The sequence below is a fragment of the Aotus nancymaae genome, unplaced genomic scaffold (assembly GCF_030222135.1).
Source record: "Aotus nancymaae isolate 86718 unplaced genomic scaffold, 86718_ANA_hifiasm-v0.15.2.pri h1tg000003l, whole genome shotgun sequence".
Taxonomy (NCBI): Eukaryota; Metazoa; Chordata; class Mammalia; order Primates; family Aotidae; genus Aotus; species Aotus nancymaae.
In genome coordinates, this window is record NW_026988414.1 from 1,337,529 (window position 1) to 1,356,244 (window position 18,716).

The 18,716-nt window shown below is 42.7% G+C and overlaps 2 protein-coding genes and 1 pseudogene across 2 annotated transcripts in view; 1 reads left to right on the forward strand and 2 right to left on the reverse strand.

Annotated features, from left to right (window-relative positions):
- The window catches only part of ABL1 (ABL proto-oncogene 1, non-receptor tyrosine kinase), a 160,131-nt gene extending 141,658 nt beyond the window's left edge, over positions 1–18,473 (reverse strand). Inside the window, exon 1 of the mRNA XM_012457968.2 lies at positions 17,605–18,473. Coding sequence (XP_012313391.2) covers positions 17,605–17,740 — 136 coding nt within the window. The 5' untranslated portion in view covers positions 17,741–18,473. The remainder of the gene's footprint in view (positions 1–17,604) is intronic.
- LOC135277381 (U6 spliceosomal RNA) lies at positions 863–963 on the forward strand (annotated as a pseudogene).
- Positions 18,356–18,454, reverse strand: LOC135275377 (uncharacterized). The gene has a single exon (XM_064376992.1). It carries the CDS (start codon positions 18,452–18,454, stop codon positions 18,356–18,358), a length of 99 nt encoding a protein of 32 aa, XP_064233062.1.
- Positions 18,474–18,716: the final 243 nt, after the last annotated feature.

An 18,716-nucleotide genomic window follows, 5' to 3' on the forward strand; every position in this document is an offset into this window, starting at 1 on the left:
GGCAGGTGGATCACGAGGTCAAGGGTTCAAGACCAGCCTGACCAAGATGGTGAAACCCTGCCTCTACTAAAAATACAAAAAAAATTGGCTGGGCACGGTGTCAGGTGCCTGCAATCCTAGTTACTCGGGAGGCTGAGGCAGGAGAATTGTTTGAACTTGGGCGGCAGAGGTTGTGGTGAGCCAAGATTGCACCACTACACTCCAGCCTGGGCGACAAAGTGTAACTCTATCTCGAAAAAATAAAACAAAACAAAATAATAAATTACTATATGATACTGAAGAAGTAGAAAGTACAAACATTTATGCTGAATCTATTCACTACCAGGGCAAATCTGGGATTGTTTGACTAAACTCTTGATACTGGGTTAGCTGCCTCTCTTTCTTTCTCTTAAAATTGAACATGCCAAAACTAAATTCTATTCAAGTGAAGGTTCCAATCAGTTTAGATATTACTCTAAATTCAGCCCCTAGTAACTCACAATTTGTACAGGAAGTAAACCAACCCAAGACCTATAAACCAAAGAACAACCAAAACAGGCAACCTCAGATTATGGCCCCATCCTCTTATTCTCATACAAATATTGCTGTTAAAAACCACTCCCCTTCTCTATTTAGCAATTCTATTTCCTGTTTTCTGCCTCTCAAGAATGAAATCTGAAGGAATTCTCTACTTTTTAAGATTTCTCAATTTCATCCCTACCAATGCTAACACCAATTAACCTAGCGACACTTGAACAAGTCACACTCCTGGCAGTCATTTCCAGGAGAAAAATTAAAAACACAGAGAAAATGAGTCCACCAGATTCCGTGAGAGTCCACAAGCAGCCACTGATGTAAAAAAGATGAAAAGATAAAGGGTACTGTGCTCCCCTCGGCAGCACACATGCTAAAATTGGAAGGATACAGAGATCAGCATGGCCCCTGCGCAAGGATGACATGCAATGCTGGCTCCACCAGTGGTCTCTCCACTGCTTAACAAAGATGATCAGGTTGAGTAAATGCCCCCTTTCGTCCGCGGGTTCCCTGGACCCACTCCACACTGTTTATTCAGGGCCATAGCCATTCTCCCAAGCAGATGGCCAATGGTGGCCCTCAGGAATGTAAATTAGACACAAAGAGCCTATTGTGGGCTATGTTGTTCCCGGCTCTATTACCGCAGACTGACACATTACCTGATACAGAACAGGCACTGAGTACTTGTTCAATGCCTGAACCTGCCAAACGCTCAAGTAGATTCAACTGCATATTCGCTAAGCGTCTAGTCTGTAAAAAAAATATACTGTTTGATCCATGAAAATGTATAAACATGGTCTCCACTATCAAGGGACAAATACTGAGTGTCAAGGAAAAATACAATTAGAAAGAAAAAAAAGAGAGAAAGGCGAATTGCAAAGAAGTAGAAAGTACTTTAAAAGTCAAAAATTTGAAACAATTGACAGGAATCATTTAACCTTTATCATTCACAGAAAAAACGTCTCCTGAAATGGCTGTCTTTCATCAGTAAGAATGATTTATATTCTATTATTCATTTCTACGATCAAAGTATCCTACAGATTTAGCACAGAGGAGAAAATTCTTATGGGTATTTCTTTTTGGGTATGGAAGTTGATAAAACCCACCCTAGAATGTATATGGAAATACAAAGGAGCAAGCCAAGACAATCCTGAAGAACAAAACTGGAGGCCTTATTCTCCAGGCATTAAGATTTATTTTAAAGCTACAGTAATACAGTGTAATACTGCTGCAAGGACAAAGGCAACAAGTTAACGGGAGGGAGTTCCCCAGCAGATCCACACATATATGGACACCTGATTTACACAGCAGCAGATGTTCTTTTCAATTAAAGAGCTATGTCAATATGAGGAAAAAAAATGAACCTTCACCTCTACACAGAAAAAAACAATTCCAGGCAAACTACAAACATGAGAGGTAAAAGAGTGAAACTTCTTTGTGACCTTAGGGTAGACACAAAGATTTCTTACACAGACCACAAAAAAAGTACTAACCATAAAAGATTAAATTAGACTAAGTCAAAATTAAGGTTTATCAAAGACCCCATTAAGAGAGTGAAAAAGCAGCCAGGAGTGGTGGCTCAGGCCTGTAATCCCAGCACTTTGGGAGGCCAAGGTGGGTGGATCACCTGAGATCAGGAGTTCGAGATCAGCCTGGCCAACATCGTGAAACTCCATCTCTACTAAAAATACAAAAATTAGCTGGGTGTGGTGGCGGGCGCCTGTTATCCCAGCTATTCGGGAGGCTGAGGCAGGAGAATCGCTTGAACCTGGGAAGCGGAGGTTGCAGTGAGCCGAGATCAGACCACTGCACTCTAGCCTGGGGCCTGGGTGACAAAGGGAGACTCTGTCTCAAAAAAAAAAAAAAGAAAGAGAATAAAAAAGCACAATGACTATATAAATAGAGTGAAAAAGTGAACCAGAAAGTTTAAGAAGATAGTCATAATAAATATACTCAACAAATGACCTGTATTGAGAGTACACAGGCTAGGCACAGTGGCTCATGCCTGTAATCCCAGCATTTTGGGAGGCCAAGGTGGGTGGATGGCTTGAGCTCAGAAGTTCGAGACCAACCTGGGCGACATGGTAAAACCCCAACTCTACAAAAAATAACAAAATTAACCAGAAGTGGTGGTGCACACCTATAGTCCTAGCTACTCAGGAGGATGAAGCTGGAGGATCTCTTGAGTTCAGGAGGTCAAGGCTGGAGTGAGCCGAGACTGTGCCACTGCACTCCAGCCTGGGCGACAGAATGAGACTCTGCTTCAAACAAAGAAAAAAAAAAAGAGAGAGAGAGAGAATACATAAATAACTCCTAAAAATCAATAAAGAGTAAACATAAATAGAAAAATGGGGCTGGGCGTGGTGGCGCACACCTGTGATCCCAGCACTTTGGGAGGCTGAGGCTGGTGGATCACAAGGTCAAGAGATGAGAGACGATCCTGGCCAACATGGTGAAACCCTGTCTCTATTAAAAATACAAAAATCAGCTGGGCATAGTGGCGCATGCCTGTAGCCCTAGCTACTCGAAAGGCTGAGGCAGGAGAATCGCTTGAACCCAGGAGGTGGAGGTTGCAGTGAGCTGAGACTACTCCACTGTACTCCAGCCTGGTAACAAAGTGAGACTCTGTCTCAAAGAAAAAAAAAAGAAAAGAAAAATGGACAAAAGAAGTGAACTGGCAAGAAATACACAGGTATACCTATATTCCAAATGGTCAGTAAACATATGAAAAGGTGCTTAACCTCATGAGTCATCAAAGAAGAGCAAATTAAAGCTGGGAGATACTACTGCACAGCCACCTGCAAGGCTAACATTTAAAAGTCTGGCCAGGTTGGGTGCAGTGGCTCACACCTGTAATTCCAGCACTTTGGGAGGCCAAGGTGGGCGGATCATTTGAGGTCAGCAGTTCAAGAACAGCCTGGCCAACATGGTAAAACCCCATCTACTAAAAATACAAAAAAATTAGTCTGGCATGGTGGTGCATGCCTGTAGTCCCAGCTACTCAGGAGGCTGAGGCAGAAGAATCGCTTAAACTCGGGATGTGGAGGTTGTGGTGAGCCGAGATCGCGCCACTGCACTCCAGCCTGGATGATAGAGCAAGACTCCATCTAAAAAAAAATCAAGTCTGACAAGGCCAGGCACAGTGGCTCGCACTTGTAATCCCAGCACTTTGGGAGGCAGAGGCAGGAGGATCAATTGAGGTCAGGATTTTGAGCCCACCCTGGACAACATGGCCAGACCCCATCTTCACAAAAATCTAAAAAATTAGCTGAGCATTATGGTGTACATCTGTGGTCCATGCTACTCAGGAGGCTGAAGAAGGAGAATCACTCTTTCTAGGAGGCAATGAGCCATGTTTGTGACACCACACTCCAGCCTGGGAGACAGTGAGACCCTTTCTCAATAAAATAAAATAGAATAAAATAAAATAAAAATTAAAATAAAACAAAAGACTTACAATATCAAGGTTTTGGCAAGCATGTAAACCAACTGGAACTCTCCTATACAATTGATAGGAGCTAAAGTGATACATGACTTTGGAAAGCTGCTTGGCAATATCTATATAAAGCTGAATATGCCTATAACATGTGACTCAGCAATTCCACTTCTAGGTATATAGACATATGTAAGAATGTTCATAGCAGCATTATTATAAATAGCTAAAACTAAAAATAATCTATTGATAATAGCATGGGCAAATAAATTCCTTAATATTTATACAACAGAAATCTAAACAATAACGAAATGAACTACTGATATTTGCAGCAACATGAGTGAATGCTCCACATGTTGAGTGAAAGAAGCCAAACTACAAAAAAATATATATTGCACAGGTCAGAATATGCAGAATTGTCCCAGCACTTTGGGAGCTAAGGCAGGCGGATCACTTGAGGTCAGGAGTTCAAGACCAGCCTGACCAACATGGTGAAACCCCATCTCTACTAAAAATGCAAAACTTAGCCAGGTGTGGTGGCGCATATCTGTAATCCCAGCTACTCGGGAGGCTGAGGCAGAATCGCTTGAATCCAGAAGGCAGAAGTTGGAATGAGCCAAGACTGTGCCACTGTACTCCAGCCTGGGCGATAGAGTGAGACTTCATCTAAAAAAACAAACAAACAAACAAAACAGAATATGCAGAACTGAACTTCTGCTTCTGTCCATAATGCAGTAAAAGTGGTATTAGACATCGCTTTGTCCTAAGCAACTGCAAGGCTGAATAAAATACGGAGACAACTGTTTTCAGGCATTAGACAACAGGCAAGGCAGGGCTGTGACCCTTGAAGGAAGAGAAAAACATAAGGTAAGTTGCATGTTGCCTCCAACTTCCTGCCTGGGGCACCTTCCCAACCACAGTGCAGGGAGATGGAACCTAAACTGACAGCAGCCATCTCCATGAACTGAGGAAGCAAAGGTTTGGATTTGAGGATGCTAAGGCAGGTAGAATTTGTAGGGCAAGAAATCTGAGAGAAGATGAGGGCAGGGCAGGGGTAATAGAACACAGAGGTAGATAGAAGACGGTGGGAGGCATCCAATGGGTCCATGGCTTCCAGACTCTGTAAAGTTTAGCAGACAGCAGAGGCCATGAGGCTGAGAACTGCACAGACACAGAGGTTTCACAGTGCTGGAAGACATTCAAGTGCTAGTTCATCCAGGGTGGAGAGACTTTGCTAAGCACCTCTGTCATTTTGTTTAGACCCCAAACACGTCAAGAATTAAATCTAAAGAGTACCCTCTATTGTAAGGGCCAGGTGTCTGGACCAAGGATAAATCCATACTAACAAAGCATAAAAGCAAACATGGCAGGGTCAAACTAACTTAACAACCAGTAACTCACAGTAATTTAAGTAACTACAGTAACCTAACTACTTGTCAAAACAAAATGAAAACTTCTTTAAAGAAAAACAACAAGATCCAGAATCCCTATAATATAACACCCACATGTCTGGCATACAATCAAAATTATTTAACATGCAAAAATGCAGGAAAGGGGAGGAGGGAATTTTAAAAATGCAGGAAAATCTGACTCGTAATGTACAGAAAAAGCAATCAATAAAAACAGACCCCAAGATGACCCAGACATTTAAATTAGCAGGCACGATCTTTTTACAAATACCTTCCAGGATTTAGAGGAAAAGATAGACCTAACAAATGAAAAAATGGTTTGAATCTCAGCAGAACAATGCAAACTATAAAAAAAGAACCAGCCAGGCACAGTGCCACAAACCTGTAATCCCAGCACTTCCGGGGGCCTAGGAGGGCAGATTGCTAGAGCTCAGGAGTTCAAGACCAGCCTGAGTAACATGGTGAAACTCCATCTCTACCAAAAAAACAAAAAATCAGCCGGACATGGTGGCACATGCCTATAGTCCCAGCTACTTAGGAGGCTGAGGTAGGAGAACAGCTTGAGCCTGGGAGATGGAGGTTGCAGTGAGCTATGATTGCCACTGCATTCCAGTTCAGCCTGGGTGACAGAGTGAGATCCTGTCTCCAAAAAACAAACAAACAAATAAAAGAGACAAAAACAGAGAGAATATTTATAGTTATATTTTCATTTAAATATTGTTCTTTTTCTAAATATTGTGCCTTTTCTTTTTCTTCAATAGTCTTACCCGAAGTGTGCCTAGATCAATAATATTTTTCAAAGTTAGCTTTTGGTTTTATTGATCATTTCTATTATTAATTTGTTTTTATTTTTATTATTCTCTCCTGTGTACTGAGGGATTGCTTTGGTTTTCTGGCTTCTTAAGTTACATGCCTAGTTCTCTTATTGTTTTTCAGTCTTTCCTGTTTTCTAATAAATGCTTTTAAGACTAAACAAAGTGATAGAATTAAAGGAAAAAATAATCAAATCTATTACTATAGCTGATCTTCAGCATCACTCTCTCAGTAAGAAGAGACATTGCCTCCCCAAAAACCTCAGCAAAGCTATAGATGAAATAAGTAGAAAATAAAAAGAATATAGAAGATTTTAAATAAAAGTATGAAACAACTTGATTTATAGAAAACTACACCTGACAACACATACTCTTTTCAAGTACAAATGGAACATTCACAAAGACAGGTTATATGCTGGGCCCTAAAATTAGTCTCAGTAAATGTCAAAATACTGAAATTTTACAGAGGATGTTCTCTGACCACAAAAAAATTAAATTAGAAACCAAAATATTTAGAATTTCCAAATATTTGGAAATCAAACACTTTGATAATAACACATGAAAACTTATGTGATGGAGCTAACACAGTGTTTAGAAGGAAATACACAGCTTTAAATGCTTATATTGGACGAGAAAGATTTGGAATTATCTCAATTTCTACTTTAAGAAGCTAGAAAAAAAAGAACAAATTAAACCCAAAGTAGGCTTGGTGCAGTGGCTCATGCCTGTAATCCCAACACTCTGGGAGGCCAAGGCGGGAGGATCGCTTGAAGCCAGGAGATTGAGATTATAGGTGTGAGCCACCATGCGTAGCTAATTTCTATAAATTAGCTGCACATGGTAAAACCCGATCTCTACTAAAAAGGTGACATGTGCCTGTAATCCCAACTACTAGGGAGGCTAAGGCAGGAGAATCACTTGAACCCAGGAGGCGGAGGTTGCAGTGAGCAAAGATCACGCAACTGCACTCCAGCCTGGGCGACAGAGCAAGACTGTCTCCAGAAAAAAAAGAGGAAGGAAAAAAATAACAAACCCTCAAAGCTTCAATTTTTTTAAACATTAGCTAGAAAAGCATTACAAGGCCAGGTACAGTGGCTCATACCTTATAGTGAAGAGGGAGACCCAGGCTTCTCAGATCAACTTCCCCTTTGACTATCATGCTGCATTTCAACAGAAGAAAAGATTGACCGACTGGTGCCTCTGGTTTTACCTTCCTATAGGTGACAGGCTAGGCCTTGGGGGAACTCTCCAGAAGGCACTATTTTTAAATACTTAAAACAAGATCAAACAGAAACCTTTTCACATGTGAGTCCTAAAACTGTAAACCGGAACCCTTTCATACGTGATTCCTGAAACTGTAAACCAAAACCTTTTCACATGTGAGTCCTAAAACTATGAACCTAAGATTCTTTCATCTGTAATATCTAAAGTATAAGCCTATATAAAGGCTGAACCTCCCTTTGTTAGACGAGCTGGGTTTTGGACAAATTATCACCTAGGCTCCCGGCCGTAATAACAATAAACGCCTCTTCCTCCTGCATTTGGTGTTCAAGAGATCCATTTCCCGCGGCTGCTCCTGCTACAGTAGTCCCAGCACTTTGAAAGGCTAAGGCAGGGGGACTGCCTGAGTTGACGGGGTTGAGGCTGCAGTAAGCCGGGATCATCACAGTGCACTCCAGGCTGGGTGACAGTGAGAGACTTTGTCTCGAACAAAAAAAAAGGAAGAAAGAAAAATATTTTTTAATTAACTGGGCATGGTGGTTGCAGTGAGCTGGGATCATGCCACTACACTCCAGCCTGGGCAACAGAGCAAGACCCCATCTTAACAAGCAAACAAACAAAAATAAAATAATGTAATCCCAGCACTTTGGGAGGCCGAGGCGGGTGGATCACGAGGTCAAGAGATCGAGACCATCCTGGTCACCATGGTGAAACCCCGTCTCTACTAATACAAAAAAAAAAAATTAGCTGGGCACGGTGGCGCGTGCCTGTAATCCCAGCTACTCAGGAGGCTGAGGCAGGAGAATTGCCTGAACACAGGAGGCGGAGATTGCGGTGAGCCGAGATCGCGCCATTGCGCTCCAGCCTGGGTATCAAGAGCGAAACTCCGTCTCAAAAAAAAAAAAAATAATAAAATAATAAATAAATAAATTCATTACTAAGAAAATTAAGAAAAAATGTGTGCAATTTTTTTATCTGCAACTTTTTGACTTAGTAGGAAAAAAAAAATCTAGAGAAACAGGATTTAAAACTTAAAGAAGGCTGGGCACGGTGGCTCATGGCTGTAATCGCAGCACTTTGGGAGGCCAAGGCAGGCAGATCACCTGCGATCAGGAGTTCAAGACCAGCCTGGCCAAATGGTGAAACCCTATCTCTACTAAAAATACAAAAAACAGCCAGGTGCAGTGGCACACACCTGTAGTCCTAGTTACTCAAGACGCTGAGGCAAGAGAATCGCTTGATCCTGGGAGGCATAGGTTGCAGTGAGCCAAGATTGTGCCACTGCACGCCAGCCCTGGCCACACAGTGAGACTATCTCAAAAAGAAAAAAAAAAAAAAATGAAAGAAGAGTTAAAATAATTCCCATGCAAAATGTGAATGTCACCTTCTCCCTACAAAAAATTCCAACTACATAAAAATGTAAAGTCTGGCCAGGTGCGGAGGCTCATGCCTGTAATCCCAGCACTTTGGGAGGCCGAGGCAGGTGGATCACCTAATGTCAGGAGTTTGAAAACAGCCTGGCCAACATGGCAAAACCCTGTCTCTGCTAAAAATACAAAAAGTAACCAGGTGTGGTGGTGTGCACCTGTAATCCCAGCTACTTGGGAGGCTGACACACGAGAATTGCTTGAACCTGGGAGGCGAAGGTTGCAGCGAGCTGAGATCGCACCACTGTAATCCAGCCTGGGTGACAGAGCCAGACTCCATCTCAAAATAAATAAATAATTTAAAAATAAAATAAATAAAAATGTAAAGTCTTAATTTCATGAAGGAATGTTACCTTACACATGTGAAAGACACATATATAGAGACTTCTCCCTTGACAACCTCGTCTGTTCGCATATTCCATGTATCTGGCAGCTTGACTCCCCAGCCTGGAGTGCTTCCCTGAATTCAAGCTCGGTGTCCCAATTGCTCATTTGACACATCCAGCTGGATGCCTAACAAGCATCTCAAATATAGCACACCCCAAAAGGAGCTCCAGATCCTCATTCCCCTGTATACCCTCCACCACCAGTTCCTATATTCTACATTTCAATAAAAAGCAACTCCATTCTTCCAGTTACTCAGTTCAAAAACCTGAGAGTCACATTTGGCCCCTCTCATACCCCCATATCCCATATCTAATCCGAGAGCAAATCTTGTTGGCTCTGACCCTCCACCCAGTGCCACCACCTTTGTCCAAACATCATCATTCTCATCTGGCTCCGTGCAACAACCCCCACGTGGAAACCCTGCTCCCTTGTCTTCAGATCGTAGCAGCCGGAGAGATTCTATTCACTATTAAAACATAAATCAGCCAGGCACGGTGGCTCACGCCTGTAATCCCAGCACTTTGGGAGGCCGAGGTGAGTGGATCACAAGGTCAAGAGATCAAGACCATCCTGGTCAACATCGTAAAACCCCGTCTCTACTAAAAATACAAAAAATTAGCTGGGCACGGTGGCGCGTGCCTGTAATCCCAGCTACTCAGGAGGCTGAGGCAGGAGAATTGCCTGAACCCAGGAGGCGGAGGTTGCGGTGAGCCGAGATCGCGCCATTGCACTCCAGCCTGGGTAACAAGCGAAACTTCATCTCAAAAAAAAAAAAAAAAAAAAAACATAAATCAGATCGTAGAGTCCCTTGGAAAATTCTCCAAGGCCTTCCTACACCATATGAATCAAAGTCAAAATCCTTGAAATGGCCAATGAAGCCACCCTCTCCTTCAGCCATTCTCTTCCCATCCTCCATTTTACCTCCTGCATCTCCTTTTGCTCTCTGCTCTAGTGCAGTGGCCTCTAGGCTGCTCCTTGAAACTAGCAAGCTCTGCCTCAGGTCTCTGCATCCTGGTTCCCTTGGCCTGAAATGCTTTCACATATTTCTTTTCTTTCTTTCTTTTTTTTTTTTTTTGAGACAGAGTTTCGCTCTTGTTGCTCAGGCTGGAGTGCAATGGCGCAATCTTGGCTCACCACAACCTCTGCCTCCTGGGTTCAGGCAATTCTCCTGCCTCAGCCTCCTGAGTAGCTGGAATTATAGGAATGTGCCACCATGTCCGGCTTATTTATTTATTTATTTGTATTTTTAGTAGAGACAGGGTTCCTTCATGTTGGTCAGGCTGGTTTCAAACTCTCGACCTCAGATGATCCACCTGCCTCAGCCTCCCAAAGTGCTGGGATTACAGGCGTGAGTCACTGTGCCCGGCCGCTTTTTTTTTTTTTTTTTTTTTTTTTTTTTGAGACAGAGTCTTGCTTTGTTGCCAGGCTGGAGTACAGTGGCGTGATCTCAACTCACTGCAACCTCCGTCTCCTGGGTTCAAGCGATTCCCCTGCCTCAGCCTCCTGAGTAGCTGGGACTACAGGCACTTGCCACCACACCTGGCTAATTTTTTTTTTGTATTTTAGTAGAGACAGGGTTTTACCATGGCCAGGATGGTCTCCATCTCCTGACCTCGTGATCCACCCACCTCGGCCTCCCAAAAGGGAGGCGTGAGCCACCACGCCTAGCCCCTCCTTCAGGTCTTTAATCAAACGCCACCTCTCAGTCAGGCCTCTCTAGCTGCCCTAAATTACACCTCCTACCCCATTCCCTGTGCCCTTTCTCTACGTTATTCTTCTCCTCAGCACCTACCACTAACAGATTCATATTTTATTTACTTAGCTTATTTATGGTGTGTCTCTTCCCACTAGAATGTAAGTTCTAGGAGAGCAGGGATTTTTTTTTTTTTTTTTTTTTTTTTGAGACAGAGTCTCTCACTGTTGCCCAGGCCGCAGTGCAGTGGCACGAACTCGGCTCACTGCAATCTCTGCCTCCTGGGTTCAAGCAATTCTCGAGGGCAGGGATTTTTGTTTGTTCACAAATGTATCATCAGTGACTAGAACACTACCTGGAATAGTCTGTGCTCAATAAAATAAACGTTTGTTAAAGAAAGAAGGAAACACTAAGGAAAAACTTAACTACTAAATGCTTTCAATTGTTTTACCAACTCTCCCAAAAGTGAATTTTCTTTGTCAAGCCTCTGAAATTTGAAAGGAACATACGGTACATGAACTATTTAATAACATGGTTTCCTTTTTTTCCTTGTAGATATGACTAGCCCTTTGACCCTGAATGATTCTGGCAAAAAGTTGCCATCTGCCCACTCTTTCAGATTCACCACCACCAACAATCAACACTATTCTTGGCTTCCAGATCCATGTCTGATCCAACACTGTTGGAATCAGACACTGTTGGACATTTCTGAATTCAAGTTTTTCAATCTAATGTACATGGATACTAACCAACTCTAGAAAGATCAGCCTATGGAAGATCACAAATTATCTATAACACAAAATAACATGGTATTCCCTTAGAAAAAGAACAGCCAGGGTCCAAAAAATTGGTTTGTCTTCAGACACAACTTAAGCAAATTCTTTCATAAAAAGGTATCTCAAAAAAGTGACAGACTGGGCTGTCATCAATTCAATTTTTAAATCTTCATATTTTTTGTATTACAAGATAACCCAAGTTTGTTGTAAAAAGACACTTGGAACATCACACAAAGCAAAAAGAGAAAGTTTTCTCCTATTCCATCTAAAGCTCAAGTCCCTAGAGATAACAATTTCAGTCTAAAATCCTTCCATACTTTTTTCCTGCACATACACAAATAAATAGATATTTTTGTTTTACAAAAATGGGGCCATACTAGTAAGAATGATTTTTAAATTGCTTTTTTTCTACTTACCACAACACATACATCATTCAATGTTAGTACTTTAGAATATGACAGCAACAAAAATCCCTATGTGCCTTCTTGATAGGCTTCTATAGCAACAGTTCTCAAACTTTTTTTTGAGATGGGGTCTTGCTCTGTCACCCAGACTGGAGTGCAGTGGGGTGATCATGGCTCACTGAGGCGCTGACCACCCAAGCTCAAGTGATCCTCCCACCTCAGCCTCTCAAGCAGCTGGGAACATAGGCATGACACCACGCCTGTTTTTTTTTTTTTGTAGAGACAGGGTTTCCATATGTTGCCCAGGCTAATCTTGAACTCCTGGGCTAAAGTGAGCCACCTGCCTTGGCTTCCCAAAGTGTGGAATTACAGGTATGAGCCATAGTGCCTGGCCTCAAACTTTTTAATCTCAGACCCTTGTCACACTCTTGAAAATCATCAAAGGCCCCAAAGAGCCTTAGTTTGTGTAGGTTATTTCAACAAAAGTTACCACATTAGAAATGAAAACTGAAATTTAAATAATTATTCATTTAAAAACAAATACTTTTATTACTGGAAAATAACTGCTTCCTCCCCCAAAAACAGACTTTCTAGATAACTGTAGATATTGTTCTTTGATGCTACATCAAAACATGGTAAATGGTAGTTTCTTTTTTTTTGAGACAAAGTCTCGCTCTGTCACCCAGGCTGAAGTGCAGTGGCACAATCTCAGGTCACAACTTCCGCCACCCGGGCTCAAGCGATTTCCCTGCCTCAGCCTCCCAAGTAGCTGGGGCTACAGGTGCATGTCACCACTCCTGGATAATTTTTGTATTTTTAGTAGAGACAGGGTTTCACCACGTTGGCCAGGCTGGTCTCAAACTCCTGACCTCAAGTGATCCACCTGCCTCAGCCTCCTAAAGTGCTGAGATTACAGGTGTAAGCCAACGTACCCAGCCAAGAGTTTCTCAAAGGCTGGCTGCCAGGTAGAATCTGAAACTCCACCAATGAACTGTCTTCTTTTTTTTCCCCCAGAGACAGGGTCTCCTTCTATTGCCCAAAGTGGAGTGCAGTGGTGTGTTCATGGCTCATTGCATGAGCCATGAACTCCGTGGCTCCAGTGGGAGCTTGACTAATTTTTAAAATTTTTGGAGAGGTAAGATCTCACTCTGTTGCCTAGGCTGGTCTCCAACTCCTGACCTCAAGCAATTCTCCCACCCCAGTCCCCTCAATGCTAGGATTACAGGCGGAAGACACCACATCTGGCCTCAATGAACTGTATTCTGTTACATTAAAATCTGTTTGTCCATTTTGCATTTTTTTTTTTTTAGATGGAGTCTCACTCTGTCATCCAGGCTGGAATGCAGTGGCAGGATCTAGGCTCACTGCAACTCTGCCTCCTGGGTTCAAGTGATTCTTGTGCCTCAGCCTCCCAAGTAGGTGGGATTACAGACATGTGCCACCATGCCCAGCTAATTTTTGTATTTTTTATAGAAACAGGGTTTTACCATGTTGGTCAGCTAATTTTTGTATTTTTTGTAGAAACAGGGTTTTACCAGGCTGGTTTTGAACTCTGACCTCAGGTGATCCACCCACCTCAGCCTCCCAAATTGTTGGGATTACAGGTGTGAGCCATCGCGCCTGGGCTCCATTTTGCACTCTGAATGGATCTTTAACCTGTGCATGATTTTATAACATGCATTGATCATTTAGAAAATATTGGTTTGGCTGGGCACAGTGGCTCACACCTGTAATCCCAGCATTTTGGGAAGCTAAGGCGGGCAGATCATTTGAGGTTAGGAGTTCAAGACCAGCCTGACTAACATGGTAAAACTCCATCTCCACTAAAAATACACAAATTAGTCATATGTGATGCTGCATGCCTGTAATCCTAGCTACTTGGGAGGCTGAGGCACGAGAAAATTGCTTGAACCTGGGAGACAGAGGCTAGAGTAAGCCAAGATCACACCGTTACACTCCAGCCTAGGTGACGTAGCAAGACTGTCTCAAAAACAAACAAAAAAGAAAAATTGGTTTACTGACTCATGTAGAACTTCCAAATAATATATTTCTTTACAAGATATTAAAATATGGTCTCTGTAAATATTACCACCAATCTCTATCACAGTGGTAGATAAAAATTCTCCATTAGCTGGGCGTGGTGGTGTGCGCCTGTAATCTCAGCTACCTGGGAGGCTGAGGCAGAAGAATCACTTGAACCCAGGAGGCGGAGGTTGCAGTGAGCTGATATTGCACCACTGCACTCAAGCCTGGGCGACAAGAGCGAAACTCTGTCCAGAAGAAAAAAAAATTTTTTCTCCAAAATCCTAATTTTCACTGGAAACCTAAAATTTCATCATTGGCAACAAGCACTACCTGTTGTTTTCCTTGAAAGATTCCCACATACACTTTTAGTTTGAATAACCATATGTTTGTCAGTCATAGTTTCAAGTAAAAATGGTAGTCCATGAAAAAATTTCAGTTTGCAACCCAATCACCCAAGCGCTTTTCCTAGAGATAACCAGTATACTTTAGTACACAGTAGAAGTGCTTGATGCATACCTCCCTTTTTAACCCACAGAATATTAAGAAGACATACACAGCACGGTGGCTCACGCCTGTAATCCAGCACCTTGGGAGGCCGAGGTGGGAGGATCATCTGAGGTCAGGAGTTTGAGACCAGCCTGACCAACATCGAGAAATCCTGACTCTACTAAAAGTGCAAAATTAGCTGGGCATGGTGGCACATGCCTGTAATCCCAGATACTTGGGAGGCTGAGGCAATGTCATTGCAATGCCTCACTTGAACCTGGAAGGCAGAGTGAGCCCAGATCGCACCACTGTGCTCCAGGGTGGGCAAGAAGAATAAAACTCCATCTCAAAAAAAAAAAAAAAGACATACACAAGGGTCAAAATTTTATAAATTTCTGCCACTTCCTCAAGGTATTTTCCTGTGAAATCTGACCAGGTGCGGTGGCTCAGGCCTGTAATCCCAGCACTTTCGGGGGGCCAAGGCAGGCAAGGCAGGCAGATCACAAGGTCAAGAGTTCGAGACCAGCCTGGCCAACATAGTGAAACCCAGTCTCTACTAAAAATACAAAAATTAGCTGGGCATAGTGGCAGGCACCTATAGTCCCAGCTACTTGGGAGGCTGAGGCAAGAGAATCACGTGAGCCTGGGAGGCGGAGGTTTCGGTGAGCTGAGATTGTGCCACTGCATGCCAGCCTGGGCAACAAGAGTGAAAATCTGTCTCAAAAAAAAAAAGAAAAGAAACCCCATCTCTATAAATACAGAAATTAGCCGGGCGTCAGTGGTGTGTGCCTGTTGTCCCAGCTACTTGGGAGGCTGAGGCAGGAGAATCACTGGAACCCAGGAAGAGAAAATTACAGTGAGCTGAGATTATGACACTGCACTCCAGCCTGGGTGACACAGTGAGACTCTGATTCAAATAAAAAAAAAAAAAAAAAAAGATATTTTTCAGTGAAAAGTGGAGATATATATATATATATATATATATATATTTTTTTTTTAATGATAGGGTTTCACCATGATGGCCAGGCTGGTCTTGAACTCCTGACCTCAGGTGATCCACCCACCTTGGCCTCCCAAAGTGCTAGGATTACAGGCCTGAGCCACTGCGTCTGGCCAATATACATTTTTTTTTTTTTTTTTTTTTTTTTTTTTTGAGACGGAGTTTCGCTCTTGATACTCAGGCTGGAGCGCAATGGCGCGATCTCGGCTCACCGCAATCTCCGCCTCCTGGGTTCAGGCAATTCTCCTGCCTCAGCCTCCTGAGTAGCTGGGATTACAGGCACGCGCCACCGTGCCCAGCTAATTTTTTTTGTATTAGTAGAGACGGGGTTTCACCATGTTGACCAAGATGGTCTCGATCTCTTGACCTCGTGATCCACCCGCCTCGGCCTCCCAAAGTGCTGGGATTACAGGTTTGAGAATATACATATATTTTTAAACTGTGAATGCACGTCATGAAGAATGCAATGACTACAAATACAGTTAGTATTGTAACTGAGATTTGTAGGTTGTGTAGAATCACAACCCTGATTCATGCTAAGATACCTGTTTTACTTTTGCACCATTAGTGCAAATGTCAACACAGCAAAAGAGACAAGATCTTGGTACACTATTAATATGAAAATAGTTTTAGCTCTGAACCCCTGAAGGGATATGAGAGTCACGTAGAGAAGTACACTGCTTTCTATACTAGTTTCTCAGAAATGAGATTACTAGGTCATTGGCACATACATTTCAAATTCTGATAAGTTCCGCCAAAACTCTCCAAAAAGTCTGTACCAATTTTCACTATGTAAGTTGCACGATCATATCTAGTTAAAATGTAAATAATTCACTTTTTAAATCCTGAATTTGGGAGGCATCATAACCTAACACATGACCATATCTGCCGGCCTGAAAACAAAGCTAAAATAGAACTAATGTTTCAAAGCAAAGTAAAATCCAAGCACCCACATTTATTTAAATGAAGTAAATATTTTCCTGCAAGAAAGTAAAACTTCAACTGTCAAATGCAAGTTCATCCAACAGAAACCTCTGTTGATTGCAGTCACCCATGGTTAAGAGGTATTTCTGAATGAATTTCAAAGTATAAGCCACTTGCACAACTTCATACGTTTGCTTACAGGATAAGTGGGCTCAATTGATTTTTTAACAGAAAGGACATAATCTGAAAACTGTCAGGCTGCAACAGTACAAACAGTAATCCTAATTAATTGGTTACAGACATCACTGCAAGCTGACCCTCAGCTTTACCTTCACACAGAATTACTGGACGTCAACAACATAAAATGTACTGTCAGCACTCAAATGCCAAATACGTTCATAAAAATGTCAAAGATAACCTTTCTTGGCCCAAATGTCATTCTAAACAGGAGAACAGAGGATGAAAGCTTCATCAACGAGGAAGGGGCTGCTCCTTATGGAAGGTAAGACAGAAGCTGTGTATCTAAAATTCACAAGGAATGCTGCTTCCTCACTTGATTTTCCCCACAGGGCTCCAAAGTGAATATTTTTAAGTCCAACTTATGACAGAAAAGGTCAAGGATATTCGTGTCAACCAGTATCTGTGATTCTTAACCTTCTCAGAAACACAAACCGCTTTGAGAATATGATAAAAGCTCCCTTTAGACAAAGCAGTAAGGAGTCCATGACTTCGGTTAGAACAGAATCATAGAACCATGGATCCTAAGACACTACTTAAGTCCAACCACTTCAGGAAACTGAAGCCCTCCATGGAACAGTAAAATGGCTTGTCAAAGGTCAGCAGTGAATTAGAAGAGGAATCAGGCAAAACATAAGGAACTCAAATAGATTTTGAATAAAGCCATACACAGTCACGAAGTAACTTTATCTTATACAAAGAAAGTTCCACCAGAAACTTAAGAGATAACCACAGTAACAAATGTATTAAGTAGAACTGGAAGGAACTGTCACAAGTACTGTTGTTCAAAAGTTCCCTGAAAGCCTAAGATGAATGCATAAGGAAAACCACGAGCAGAAATTTGGAAAAGCACTCACCATGTTCCACAAAAACATTGCAGTGTGGGCCCCCATGCCTCGAGGACTCCTTCTTCCCTGCTCCTTTGATAAAATGCAGGGCAGGCAAACTTGGCCTTCTTTGGTCCCCAAGAACTTTTCCAGGCTGCTGCCCCATAAAGTAATACTAGGTACCCCTTTCCAGAAGAGGGTTCAAGATCTTCCAGAACGGTCAGCAAGCATAGAGGGAAATGATGGCATATACGTGGGATTTCACATTCGCTTTTTCTTCACAAGTCAGCAATTGAAGTCAATCATAGAAAGGCATCTTCCATTATAAAAGGAAGCACGTTTTTTAGGTTGACACTTGCAAACAGGAGTTCCAATTATTTTCGCAGTTATCAATTTGAAGTAATGTAATTGCAATGCTACCCAAAAGTTTCTTGATTTTTTTTTTTTTTTTTTTTTTACGGGCTGGATAACAATTTCTTTTAAAGAAGAAAAACCTAAACAGAAATATTCACAGGGGATACCGAAAAGAGTCAGTAATGCTAGTCATTTCAATTCCCACATATAAAGGAAACGCTGATCGTCTTTGGCTACTGCTCCAGAACTTTTCCTGTGGAAGTCACCAACCCCCTATCTTAGCTTCTTCATCTTCCAACAAATTTCCTGCCGAACTAGCGGCCGCTCTCGCTTCTCTGCTCTGCTTTCCGGAAAAGGACACGGGTCACCCAGATTTCAGCGAGTTTGCCCTCGACTCTGACGAAAAGGAATGCATTGCCAGCAACTTTTAAGTCCGCTTTTTAAAAGGCCTATGGAACCAATCCAGACTTTTCCTTTGCATTAAAGTTTCTGGCTGAGCTGAGACTAAGGGGGCTGTAGGTGACATTGGAAGAAGTCAGGGCATTAGAGGCTCGCGGGAGCCACCTTGGAGGAAGGGGAGACCCCTTGACAGCAGGGGAGGGATTTGAATGGGAAGCTCCGTGGCCAAACTTGGGGCCGGGATCAGGAGCAAGGGGCGGCTCGGGGCTGAGGGAGGCTGCCGGGGCGCGGCACGGGCGGCTTACTCCGGGGCGACGCTCTTCCAAGCCTCGGAAAATGGGGTGTCCCAAGCTGGGGGAAACAGACCACCCCTCAGTGTCCCAGAGCCG

Bases quoted from the DNA above. Each gene is read 5' to 3' on its own strand.
- LOC135275377 (XM_064376992.1), bottom strand. From the start codon at position 18,454: ATGTCACCTACAGCCCCCTTAGTCTCAGCTCAGCCAGAAACTTTAATG.